The sequence below is a fragment of the Podarcis filfolensis genome (assembly GCF_964270895.1).
Source record: "Podarcis filfolensis genome assembly, chromosome: 15".
Classification (NCBI taxonomy): Eukaryota; Metazoa; Chordata; class Lepidosauria; order Squamata; family Lacertidae; genus Podarcis; species Podarcis filfolensis.
This window is the reverse complement of record NC_139618.1, coordinates 11231568-11244971: the sequence shown is the minus strand read 5'-3', so window position 1 is coordinate 11244971 and position 13404 is coordinate 11231568. Positions and strand designations below refer to the sequence as shown.

Here is a 13404-nt window from a genome sequence, read left to right as displayed (position 1 = left end):
CCATATGGTTTTTACAAGGGGTTTTGCTCCTGCTCGTATTGCTCGCCAACCCCGCCCTGGTGACGGCTGCCTGGGCCTCTCACTTGCTTCACTCTGCCATCCCGCTTGGAGATTTCTCCCCTTCATTCTTCCCCCTGTTCCCAGGCAATGCCAGCAGCAACAGTTGCTTGCACCGCCCACTCACTTGAGACTTCTCAGGCTTCCATCACCCTGTTTAAACTTGGCTGTAGTTGTGTGTTTGCTTCCCAGCATGAAGATGGACGAGTACAAATATTGTACGTAAGATACTTGCATTGTTATGAGAGCACCCTATTAAAAATGCATTTTCTAATTTATAGGCCAGAACTTGTCACCTCTTATTTGCCTCCTGGATTGGCTAGTAAAGTGAATACTTCGGGTAAGTGACTAAACACCAGTTACAAAGGAAAGGAATGTCATCTTCACACACCGCACGGTGTTTGAGTTTTCAAAGCAAGAGATCTGAAATCTAGCAGGTGTCCTCACATGCTTCCTTTACACAAAACAGATGGAGTAAATAGTTTGGAAACTAGCGTAAGCATTTCAAGAAGTCTCTCTGCCCCATGCCGATTTAGGCATGCTAGTTAATTGTGGCAGGGGACATTGTCTGAAACAAGCATATCTACATAGAGCTTTATAAACAATAAGCAAACTTCCTTTCTTTTTAGAACCCCAAAGTCCGAACAGCTCAAACTCTGCACAAAGTCCTGTAAGCAACTCCAAGATTCCAGAGATTGAAGTTACTGTAGACGAAGGTATGGACTTGACTAAATATGTTTGCTTGAGAATAAGTAGCTTGGCTTGTACCGGTTACTGAATGAGGGTTTCTTCTGTCTGCAGAACAGAGCTTCTCTGGAAGCTTAGTCTGTTGTGGGGGAGGGGAAGAAGAGCCATCAGAAAATCTTCTCATTCTTAATCATAGAATTGTAGAGTTGGCAGGAATCCTGAGGGTCACATAGTCAAAGCCCCTCCCATTGCAGGAATCCTGCCCACAGCCATCCAGTGGGCTTGATCCACCAACCTTCTGGTTAGCAGCCAGACACACTGACCCATTATGCCACCTTTGGTATGCTATTCCCAGCACAGATTTTATGTATACCTTCATTGGGCTAAAAGTCCCTAATTCCCCACCCACTCCTCATTTTCCCATCATTGTATAGAGAGATGTCTGTGTTACCTTTCCAGTTGTGTGGGTTGTGAGTGTTGAAGTGAATAAAACAACATCCTCTAAAATGTGGATTTCTGGCTTTTCTGGGAATAGAACAGGGAAAATCTACTCACATGAGTTGGGACCATGTGTGTTTGGGGTGTGTGTGTGTGTGTGTGTGTGTGTGTGTGTGTGTATGTGTATAGCGATGAAAAGGGCTGATTTCGACAGTTTAACTATGCGTTTTAGATGATAAATTAGTTGAATCCAAATAAAGTAGCTTAACAGCAAGATTGATAACTTTAAAAGCACACTTCCTTGAAAAATGGGGTAGCTGCTTGTTAATATTATTTTCAAGGGTAACTGAACACTTGTGCCATGTCCACTAAGATCTCAGCAGATTTGAAATTTTAGAGTAGTATTGTAAATTCTAGTCTTGCATGTTCTTGTTGTACACTAGAAGGTCATTAATTTACATGGGATGTATTGTGTGTGTGTGTTAACACAGGTCTTGCTAACAAGACACAAACCCCAGAAGTTAAAACTAATCCTCAAACCAATGGATCCAATGTAGGCTTTAAACCAAGAGGAAGAGAGTTCTCTTTTGGTAAGTTCTGAGGAAAACTGTCTCCTTCCAAACTGCATGCCACTAGCCACTTATTCCTGTTCTTTATTCCTGACAGTTGCCTACTTGAATTCAGTCTGATTCACTGACTAGATAATATATTTACACTCTTCCCAGTTTGGGAATTAAAGTGCAGTGTATAAATGTAAACAAAGCAATAGAAATCCTCATTTTTTGTTGGTAACTCTGTTAGGAATTTAATTACTTAGGGGCTGCTTGCCTTACGTCTAGTACCTAAAAAGAGAAAAGTTACGTAAGTTGCACCTAGGACAAACCCATTTCCCCCTTTATATGTGGAACTTGCTACTAGTTTTTTCTTGCTCATTGTACAGAGGCATCCAGATAACATCACTTGGTATTTCCAAAGAAGCAAAGAAGTAGTGGATCAGGGTGCAGATAATTGACTTACTCTTTTGATGTTTTAACAGAGGCCTGGAATGCCAAGATTACTGACCTGAAGCAAAAAGTTGAAAACCTTTTCAATGAGAAATGTGGTAAGCATACTGCGCCTTTTAAAACATTATCTTAGCACGTCTGAGGGGAACTTCATCAGCAAAATATTTGATACATGCATAAATTATAGCCTAGTTCTTATTATTAAGTTGGTAAATCGAAGTCTTGACTGTACCCTTTAAACTGCAGTTGAGAACTCACAGATAATAAATGTAAAAGAATGTGATTATTGTGATTTGGCTTTCTATCCTGTTTTTTTGCAGCAACAAACATTCTCTTGCGTGAAAGGAAAGAGGTTAAGCTTCTGCAGTAGCCTGTTTTCTTAATTTGGTACATCGGCATATGGATAATACCTCTAGATTCTGGGTGTATAGCCTCTTTTGTTCTTTAAGGGATTATGTTACTGTTATGTAAATATACAAGCAGGAATTGATAAGTCAACAACTGCTGGATAATGGGAAAGGAAAAAACTAAAAAATAACTAATTGTAAATGGAATATATGGAATGAAATGTGAATTAGAAATATGTAATATCAAGCAGCAGTGGGGGAAAGTAGAGACATGTCTAGGATGAAGAGCAGGAAGTCAACTTTTTGGAAAATTTGTATTAAATTAGATGTAATTTGGCACTGATTTGTTAAAAATTTGGAAAACTAATAAATATTATTTGGCAAAAAACACCTGCAGATTTTGGATTTTCGTGCTGATTTTCAATATTGGTTGAAAGCCTACTAATGTGCATTAGGGCTGAGTGAAATTTGTGTGGTGTTTCTTTTTACAAAGCAAAAAGTACTTTTGCCCTCTCCAAAACGTCTTCTCCAAAAGAGCAGTGTTCCATAATCACCTTTCACTATAAAATCATGCTCTGAAGGGAGAAAGAATGTGCAGAATGTCTTACCAATTGTCTCCTGCTAAAGGGGCGACTGCACTACAAAGTGATTATTTTGCCACCTGTTCTAATCCCTATATCAAATATAACTGGAATTGGGGACTTTTTGTGGAGGGTCAACTCTCAAGAAAAGCTTTGTCCCTTCGTGTTTTGGCTTAGCTCTAGTAACCACTAGGACGTAAGTGTGAGAGAGAAATTCATCAAAGGTCCAGCCCCACCCCCTCAAATATTGTGAAATACATTTTGTTTTAGGGGAAGCTCTTGGACTGACGGAGCCTGTGAAAGTCCCTTTTGCGCTCTTTGAGTCTTACCCTGAAGATTTCTATGTTGAAGGCCTTCCCGAGGGAGTGCCATTCCGTCGCCCTTCCACGTTTGGCATTCCAAGATTGGAAAAGATCCTCCGAAACAAAGCTAAGATAAAATTTATCATTAAAAAGTAAGCCAAATGCAATGCGTACCACATGACTGGCCTCTCTGAACAACTTAAATACAGAGTTCAGCCTAGACAGATGCTGGATTCTTCCATCAGAGAAACGAGGCTGTATTTTAGACTAGCAATGCTCATGGTAGGCTTCTCTAAGACTTGGGCAACCTTGTTTCAAACTTTTGGAATAATAACTAATAAATGCAAATATTTCATTTCTTCATAGTCATAAGACTCCTCACAAATTAAGGTTTCTAGCTGAACAAGCAGCATTTTAAAATCAGTTGGTAAGGGATCACTTGCAAACTCCATATTTGAGACCCAAATCAGCAAATCAAATGTTTTAAATCCAGATGACCTCAAGAGCATGGCTCCAAATATTGCTGTGCCAACTTCAGAATAAATTTCTCAGTCAGAGATAGAAACAAAGTGGCCCTGTGGGTTTTTGGTTTACTTGATAAGTGAAAGCAGAACTTAATCAAAGTAAGATTGAAATGCCCAATTAGGATGACAGGAAGCACTTGGCTACGGAGTGTTGAATAGAGTGAATACTGTATACAGTCGTACCTTGGAAGTCAAATGGAATCTGTTCCGGAAGTCCGTTTGACTTCCAAAACGTTTGAAAACCAAATTGTGGCTTCTGATTGGCTACAGGAAGTTCCTGCAACCAATCAGAAGCTGCGGAAGCCCCATCAGAATTCTGGCTTCCAAAAATATTTCGCAAGCCGGAAAAGTCACTTCCGGGTTTCCGACGTTAGGGAACTAAGCTGTTCGAAAACCAAGGTATGACTGTATTGTATAGTTGCTAATGTTTTCAGCTGGTTGAAGGCTACTTCTTAAGAAGGATCTTGTCATATCCAAATATGCCTCTTGTGTTGTCTGAAAGTGAATAGTGATAAAGGCATTTAGCAAATCCAAAAGGTAAATTGGGCAAGTATTGCTTAAAGTAAAACACCTTGTTGCCTTGTATAAATACATGAAATAATTATGCAGTTGCTAATGCCTGCCTTTTGTCTGTTGAGTCTTGTTTTCTTTTGTCTTCACTAAATCTACTGGGACAGCTTTCAGTGCATTGGCATTCTGGCCATAAGCTAACATGAACGCATTGCATTTCTGAGTCCATCTGGAATTAAAACCTTGTTTACTTTCTTCCATATAAGACTTATTCAGTACCTCCTGTTATTTCCCGGAAGAATAATGAAGATAAAGGCAGGCACTGAGCTGGTAGCACTCGTATTTGTCCCGGGGTGGGGGAGGGTGTAGCACTGAATGAAGAGCACAAAAGTGAAATTTAGAAAGAAGGGTTTGTAACCATATGAGCTGACCCTGAGGTCAAAATAAGGGGTTGGCCCATCACACTGTAACATTAAAAAACAATAAAATGAGCTGGACACAAATGTCCACGCAGTGTTTCAGTTGATAACTACACACCCTTGCGTCCTCTCAGGAGGAGTTTGAGCCTTTTATAACTCAGGGGCACAAAACAGGTAACTCCATTTGTGGAGATATGTCTCACGTTAGGGGACAATATGCAGTAAAGGAACAAATTGGTGGAGGATAGCCAAATGGAACCCAGCTTACAGGATCAGAGGCAGTGTACCATTGGGTACCAGATGCACAAGAGGATTTTGCTTTTGTGCTGCCCAGGTGGACCTGACTGGCCATGGATGAACAGGCTTGGACCATGGTTTCATTAACCACATTAACATTCAGCACAGTTAGAAAACTTCCCAACTCTTGCAGCCTTTCCACAGGAGGAGGAAATGTGCTGCAGGCCTGAGGCTCACTGGCTTGTCCTGGCTCATTCACATCACATCACATTGGTTTAGTGTGATGTCTGAATGCAGCCAACATGTTTAAACTTCTTGGTTCAGGTTGCACATGGATAACTTAATAGGTTCACTTTGCTTTTGCTTTAATGTTTGGCTGAAGGGTTTTGAGCTTCCCTGAGATGAGAGAGGGCTTCAGGGAAGGATATCCAAGACAAGTGGAATTTACAGGGAGCAAGACTGCATGTGTTTGGGAGGGATGGTCATTGTGCTTTCTCCTCCATCCACTTGACCAGCCGTGCTATGGCATTTTAGAATGATCAGCTTCGCCTGAGAGGGAAATGAAGCTGCAGTTGTGTTTACTTATTGATCGCACTTCTTTATATTCTTATGCCAAAACTTCACCATGTTTCTTTGCAGGCCTGAGATGTTCGAGGCGGCAATTAAAGAAAGCGCTGCGGCTGTTCCAAGTCCTCAGAGTGAGTTTTGTCTCAGAGATAAGCCCTCAACGGCACCAACTTCGTTGTGTTCATAAGATGGCAACACTGATCAATAGGGAACAATTCAGGGGAGTGAATTAAAGTAATCCAAGGGTTGATAGCATAAATCAAGTCATTGCTTTTGGGCCTTGCACCTCAGAATAAGGAAGAGTCTTGTGTCTTGAAAGTGCTATTAGGTTACTATATCAAAGAAGTGACAGGAGCTGCAGAGACCAAGTTACTGGTCTTCTGCTCTCAACATCACAGCTCTCATTCCAAATCTCTCTAGCTGCCTGCCAGTCTACGTGTGCAATTTCCTCCTCTTTCACAGCCTCCCTGGAGTGCTGTGACCTCAGATGTGTTCTGAAATTCAAATAGGGCATAGTGTGTGTGATGAAGTCTTTGTTGGGAGAGTTCCTTATCCTTTTGGAGTGTAGAGACACTGACATCCTCTGCAAGGAGTAAAGCAGCACTCCTGTTAGAACGTGGACAGATTTGGCACTGGATATGGTTGGGTGGGGGCCAACAGCTGTCCTCCAATTAGGACTTAGATCTGCCTTGTATGTTGGCCATTCTTTTGAGTTCAGTCTTATTTGCTCTTTATACTTTTTTACTGGGCAGTACTCATAATACGAAATAAGATTCTAGTCCTTTTGGTGTTAATGCTTTGAAATCATGTGTTTTGTAAGGAAGAACAAGTCTATCAAACACCGTGATAAACACTGTAAGTGTGCCTGATCCGGTGGTGAACACAGCTGCTGGAGTGGAAGATCTTAACATCATCCAAGTGACTATACCAGGTACTCTGCCCATTTCCCTCCCTACCTTGCATTTTCAAAAGCCGTTTTAAAGACAGAGTCTTTTTCCAGTTCAATATTTTTGTTCCTGTCCTCCTTCTAATTCTAGTTCATGTGCCAGCAGACACCACATAAGATACTAGTCATAACAAACTGTATTCTTCTGTGTTACTTGCAAAAGTATCTTGAAGCTAAGCTCCCAAGGGCTTGAAAGAGAAGAAGCAGACATTCTTAACTATTGCTAATAGTTCTCACTTTGCAAATTAAACGTGACATAGAAGCCCCATGTTCCTTACTTTCATTTCCCAGAAGAAGCAGTGCTGCAAAGACAAAGGCTATCTTATTGATGATTTACAGGAACTGAAAGCAGCCTTCCTGAGTTGGATTGCTCTGCTTACAGGAACATGCTGGCTTCCCACCTGCCAACCGCAGACTGTCCTTAGAACTTGCACGAGGGTTTAGAGAACTTCCTTGCTATATTTCCTATTGGAGAATGTGGGCTGCAAAGCAATGACCTGACTGACCTTCCCCAAAGATTCAACTAGGGGAGAGTGCTGGTAGCTGCCAGGTTGCTAACCAGCTGCCTCCCTTTCTCCATGCTTCCATGAGGTTCCTAGCTTGGAGGAAGAGCTTGTCAATTTGTTATTTTCTGCATTAGTTCACTTTTTTCAGTTGCTCCGTAAAACACCAAGGGGCACCTGCATATCTGCTATGTGCTCTTTCCTTTAATCTTTCAGGCAAGGGTGGGACATGTATGGCCTCCAAATGTTATTGGTTAACATCTCCATCATCATTGACCATTAACCATGCAGCTAGAAGATGTAGTCCAACATCATCTAGAGTGTGTGTGCAGATTTCCCTGCCCTGCTTTAAAATCTAGTGACTTAAGCTAAAAGAAAGAGAGGACTTTAGCAGCAGGTACACCTGGTAGAGACATGCCCTATAGGGCACTTAAGAAAGTGGGCACACACTTGGCTCAGGCTCTCTCCTGCCACTCCTTTAAACCACAATGAACTAACAGTCTTAAGGCTGAGAAGGCGTTGGTGATAGGACAACAGCAACACTAGATGAGTAGAACAGGGCTCTTTAAATAACTAGACTGACTTAAATTGGCTTTGCTTGCGTTTAAACAAGATCTGTTTTTTTGTTAAGGTTCAAGTCAATCACAAAATATGATTTAATTCTTGTTTCTTCAAATTTTACAGATGATGATGAGAGAACATCCAAAGTAGAGAAGGCCCGACAGCTGAGAGAACAAGTGAATGACCTGTTCAGTAGGAAGTTTGGTAATTTTAATTTTGCAATGTAGACTCTCTAATCCAAGGTGCAGTAGGCCTACCTTTGAGACCTGAATTGAAAGAGCACTGAGCTGTAAAAGTCTGAAGCTGCAAAAGAGCCGTTCATGCTTCGGAAAGTCAGAAGTTGGGCGTTGAGTGCATGTGTCCTTGCACACCTAGCTAGCACCTGTTTTCTGTTGGTGGTTGGCAGGTGCTCTGGTTGACAGGTGGTCTATAAATATAGTAAATAAGTTCATCCTTTTGTACTTCATAATTGAAGGAAACATTTCTGTTCCCTCTTTCCCGAGTTCTATATGCAATTCCACTTCACTGAAAAGCATGTATTCATTCGTTAGAAAATAGCTGTCATTTGATGCTTCTTGAGTTCAATAGGTTGCTTTATTATAGTTATATAGGATCATATATAAAAATACACTTTGGTTTAAGTGCAAATTATCATGTTTGTGTTAGGTAGCTCATGTTGCAGTCTCCATGCAGCCTTGGATGATGCAATGGGAACGACTGACACCTGTGATTTTAAAAACAGTGGGGTAATTAGTTAGATGCAACTTAATACCAGTGGTCATCGAAAGACTGCCTTTGAAGAAAAACTGCCAGCTGGTGTTTGGTGGATTTCATACATCTGATTAGTGATGGCAACCAAAAGGGAGTATTTCTTTACACAGTGCTTGATTAACTTCTTGAAAACAACACGCAATAACGGCCATGGGAGTAGATGGCTTTAAAAGATGCTTAGCAGAGGATAGATCTACTGGAGGCTATTAGTCATGGGAACAAAATGGAATCCTCCTGATTCCAAAGCGGTGTGAGACACTGGATACCATTTGTTGGGAGGCAAATGATGGGGAAAGGGCTGTTGCCGTCATTCCCTCCATTTATGATTCCTATAGGCATCTTATTAGTTACCGTAGGAAACAGGATGGACCTTTTTTTTTACTCTGATCCAGCTGGACACTTCTTATATAGGTGCCAGTACTCGCCATAAAGTTGTTACACTAAGTGCCACACTTTTTAACAACGAAAGAAAGAGGTGCTCTTATTGCGTACCCTTGAGTACTGTTTTAATCAGTATTTTTAAAAACAGCACTTCCAAAAGCTTAAATGAAGATAAGTGGAAGGGTTCAGTCCCAGAAGGTCAGCAAAAGCACATCTCCGTTGAAGTTGATTCTGTTTTTATAATGATCCTACCCTTGCTACTGTGTAGTATTTTCAAGTAAACCCTGCCTTCCTTGTGGGCTAGCGTGAGGACAGTACAACATAACTCTCACAACCTCTCTCTCTCATCAGGGGAAGCCATTGGCCTGGGGTACCCTGTGAAAGTGCCCTATCGAAAAATCACAGTCAACCCTGGCTGCGTGGTGGTGGATGGGATGCCTCCTGGAGTGTCTTTCAAAGCTCCCAGCTATCTTGAAATCAGTTCCATGAGGAAGATACTGGATTCAGCAGAGTTTATTAAATTTACTGTCATCAGGTATGTGGCTTTCAACTGCATTCTCTATAATACTGGTTTTCTTTTTTCTTTCTTTTTTTGTTGGAGAAGATGTAAGGTGGGGCCTGCTTATTCTGGTCCTGGTTGATGGATTAGACATGCAGTGAAGATAATGGGAGAAACTGCCACTGTTTTCCATTGCAACCAAGCTAGGGCCAGCGCACAAGACCAAGAGATCCTCTTGTGATCTCTATGACACTTTTGACAATGCCCTGGGTTTGCGAGGCTCAAACAAGCCACTAAACTGAAGCTCCATATTTTGAGGCTGCATGCTTCTCCGTATGAGGTCTTGTGGGGAAAGAGGTGACTGCTGCTTAGGATCATCCCACAAGCATGGAGTACGATTGTTTTACAGTCCAGGCCAGCTTCCATTGGGGCCAGTTCCTCATGGCCTGGGGCCAGCATACATAAGAGAGTGTGCCTTCTTCACTGTGCCCCACTGCAGTGTTGAAAGATCAGCCGAGAATGTGCTCTTGAATGATGCCAACATACAAGCCAGGCTTGTAGGAGGATATGGAGAGAGGCGTTCTCTGTTGCTGCCTCACGACTGTGGAACTCCCTTCCCTCGGATGTTCACATTCTGAGGCATCTGTAAGGGCTCCTTGACCAAAAGGGCTCCTGTAAGGGCTCCTTCACCTCCCTTGCAGGAGGTGAAACAGATTTGGAGCGCTGTTACTAAAGCAGCAAGGATGAGCGGCTATTTTCTTAAAAGTTTCACCAGCGGCTGTGTTAGGAGCAGGCAACAAGAGTTTATTGGAAACCTACTGGTTGCTACTAAGGACGTTAGCCATATGTGAAGTGGGCCTATTGAAATGAATAGAATGTTTAACAAAGTTCCATTATTTTCAGTGGGTCTCCTGAAAGTAGACCTGTATTTACTAGATACAGCGCTAGGAGCAGAATTTTGAAGAGAGAGTCCACCACTGACCTAGCAAAGATATGAGGGTAGAGAAAATATAATAAAAATGGAAACTGGAAAGTATACAAAGACAACTGGAGAGTAAGTAACAAAAATGGAGTCAGTTGAAAATTTTCAACTTAGTATATAAATGCAAAGCTCAGGGTCACGTAAGTAACTTACTCATGTTGAATATATATATTTTTTTCTTGGACCTTGCTGGGAGGCTTAAGAATTGCAGTACAAGATCTGTGGCTTTATGCATACATGAAAGTGGAAGAGAATTAAACGCAATGAGAAGATCAGAGTGCATCTGTGGTTATACAGTTTGGCACCTCAGATTGTTATGTCAAATCTGTAGAACGTTAGGATTATATGTAAATGATCCCTTATTGAAGTGTTGCATTCTGTGTTTTCTAACAGACCATTCCCTGGACTTGTAATGAACAACCGTAAGTATTTCATTAGTAGTGCTTAATATGTCCGTCCTTCTATAACTGTGTTGTCACTATGATGCTGCCAATGACACAGTTTAGCTCTTTCTTAGCATTTTATACCTGTGACCAGAGGAAAAATGGCAGCGTATAAATGCTAAAGGGGTAAAGATTACGAGGGAGTAGATAAAAAAATAAATGAAAAAACAACTCTTTGGAATACTATTTCTCTACCACATCTTTCAAGGGATTGGTAATGTTTTGCTTGGTGCATACTGACATGGAGTAACATTGTGGTTTTAACATGAATACATTTACCAGTGGAGGGATGTGTCCTTGTAATAACTTAATGCTGACCTTACTACTTCTAGAAATTGCTGAGAAAGCAGAATCAGAAGCACCAGCACCAGCAGCTGTGCCAGTCCCCGAGCCAGTGGAACAAGGTAGGTGTTAATTTTTATTAGACTGCCCTTAGAAGTTGATAACATGATTGGTAATAAAGCCCCTTTTTCGAGGTGGAGCAAGGGTGCGGATAGGCGTGAAGACCAAATCTGTGCAGTAACACCAGGGTGGAAATAATACACTAGTTTGGTTTGTGTGAGAATATGGACATTCATTTTTATTGATTTACTTTATAAAATTTATAGACCACTTGATTGTAAAAACAAAAGCAAAAACACCTAAAATGGGTTTTCCTAATTCTTCCAGGTGCTTTTCAGAGAATATACATTATGTTGCTATGGTTACATAGTCGATCATGTTTGCTGTTGTACATTATATGAAATAATGCAACTAATTTTATGAGTCTCCCCCTTTTTTTAAGATCCAGTTGAACCAGACCAAATAGTACAAGTATCTGTGGAGGACGGTAAGTGTTTGTTGTCTGATGAGTGGAAAGCAACAGTTATTTGAAAATGTATTTTCATGCCCACAAAACCAAAAGGAAAAGAGCAAGGTGAAGCCCAACACTGCTCTCTTCCCTCTGGCCCTGTAAAGTTGCTTGCTAGCTTTTCATTTTTTAATTTATTTTTATTGTCTATCTATGGCTCAGTTGCTAGAGCAACATGAGATTCTTAATCTCAGGGGCATGGGTTCAAGACCCATGTTGGACACAAAATATTCCTTCATTGCAGGGGGTTGGACTAGATGACCCCTGTGGTCCCTTCCAATTCTACAATTCTATTTCATGTGTTTCCATACTGTTTTATATTCGGAATTTCTGAGCGATGCACATAAAATGTTTTTTTTTAAAGGCTTACACAAACCACGCGAGAGTATAAGAACAATTAAAAGTAAACATAAAACCATAGCATAACATAAAAGCTACTTTTAAAGTGGCTGCTGAAATAGCCATGAAGTAATTTCAGTGAAACAATTTGTAGCTCCACCACTCTTGTTCTGTGGTTAAAGATTCTGGCGGCCCATTCTTAAAATTACGTGGTATGATTTTCATTGGTGGTTTGTGTTTGAATGGTGAGTCATTTTCCAGCTGTGGCTTTTCTCTCTTTCAAGCAGCTGCTCTCTATAGTTCACTGAGACAAAATTACTATCACCTGGGAAAGAACAACCTTCTTAATTAAGTTTATGCCGGAGCTTTGTTCCTCCTTGCTCATTTCCGGAAATTGCAATTTTCATTTACATTCTCAAATCCCCTTCCCTCTTTCTTCAGCGATCTTGTTGAAACTATCCTTTTTTTCTCCACAGATTCAGCACAGACTGAAGAAGACACTCAAATAAAACAAGAGCCAGACCCAACGTGGTAGACCTCGCCAATATTTAGGGTAAAAAAGTCATGAAGAAAATGGAGCGGTGGGTGGCATGCAGATGATTTTATAGATAGAAGGTGGATTGTACTCTTAATATACAATTACAACCCACGTTGCGTTCATATTGGCCTTTGTAGATTGCTTAACTCGGCAATACCCTGTTGCAATCTTCAATTTGTGCTCATATTGTCCCTGGGCACACTTCGTTTAATTTTAGCCCAGCTGAACCTTTAAAAGAGCAAGCTAAATGAGTGAAACAGGTTTAGCATGTCGAGTAGTCATTATTTTCATTGGACTTCTAGCTGCACTTGATTTAACTTCAATCCCTGCCTTTTTTATTCCCTCCTCACTGTATAGTCAGAAGCTTCCAGGATTGCGAAGAGTTTGCTGGGACGGCCCTGAGCTGTGTAATATAGCTGTATAAGAGAAGTACCTTCTATCCACCCTCCCCCAACCTCCTTTTTTTTTGTATTTTTAGATAGAAATGTCTACTCTGTTCAAAAGTCCTGATAATTGACATGAAGCAATGAAATAATATTCACAATGGCTTATTTTATTTTGAAAGAATTAATTGGCGGAAGAAATGCTGGATACATGGCTTAATGATTGTTAGCTTTTCATTAATATCAACAGGGACTTTCAAAAAATATCTGCCTTTCCAATTAAGACTGTCCATTAGATATCGAAGAAGAAAGAAATATGCCTATCGTAGTTCAGGTTTTATTTTTTTCTCCCAGTGGGAGTGGGTGGGTGTGGGAGTTGAAATTGTCCGCTGAATTTTTCTTTCTCTTTCTCCTTAATGGTTAATTGGATAATAGTATCTGTATATTTGAAATAATTTTTTTCCTATGATATATCTCTCAACTCATATGTTTTTAATAAATAAAAAAAACCTGGTTTTCCTGGCATCTGCAGTGT

General features: G+C 40.7%; 1 protein-coding gene across 27 annotated transcripts in view; it reads left to right on the top strand.

Annotated features, from left to right (window-relative positions):
• Positions 1–13394, top strand: part of GTF2I (general transcription factor IIi) — a 54326-nt gene extending 40932 nt beyond the window's left edge. For 20 of the 27 annotated variants that reach the window (XM_083587500.1, XM_083587520.1, XM_083587518.1 and 17 more), the window contains 14 exons: positions 339–397; positions 687–773; positions 1674–1772; positions 2219–2284; positions 3385–3568; positions 5746–5804; positions 6494–6604; positions 7807–7887; positions 9187–9370; positions 10710–10738; positions 11092–11163; positions 11544–11588; positions 12425–12501; positions 12844–13394. In XM_083587500.1, coding sequence (XP_083443626.1) covers positions 339–397; positions 687–773; positions 1674–1772; positions 2219–2284; positions 3385–3568; positions 5746–5804; positions 6494–6604; positions 7807–7887; positions 9187–9370; positions 10710–10738; positions 11092–11163; positions 11544–11588; positions 12425–12483 — 1135 coding nt within the window. In that variant the 3' untranslated portion in view covers positions 12484–12501; positions 12844–13394. The other 7 variants (XM_083587519.1, XM_083587515.1, XM_083587514.1 and 4 more) reach the window with 2 other exon arrangements.
• Positions 13395–13404: the final 10 nt, after the last annotated feature.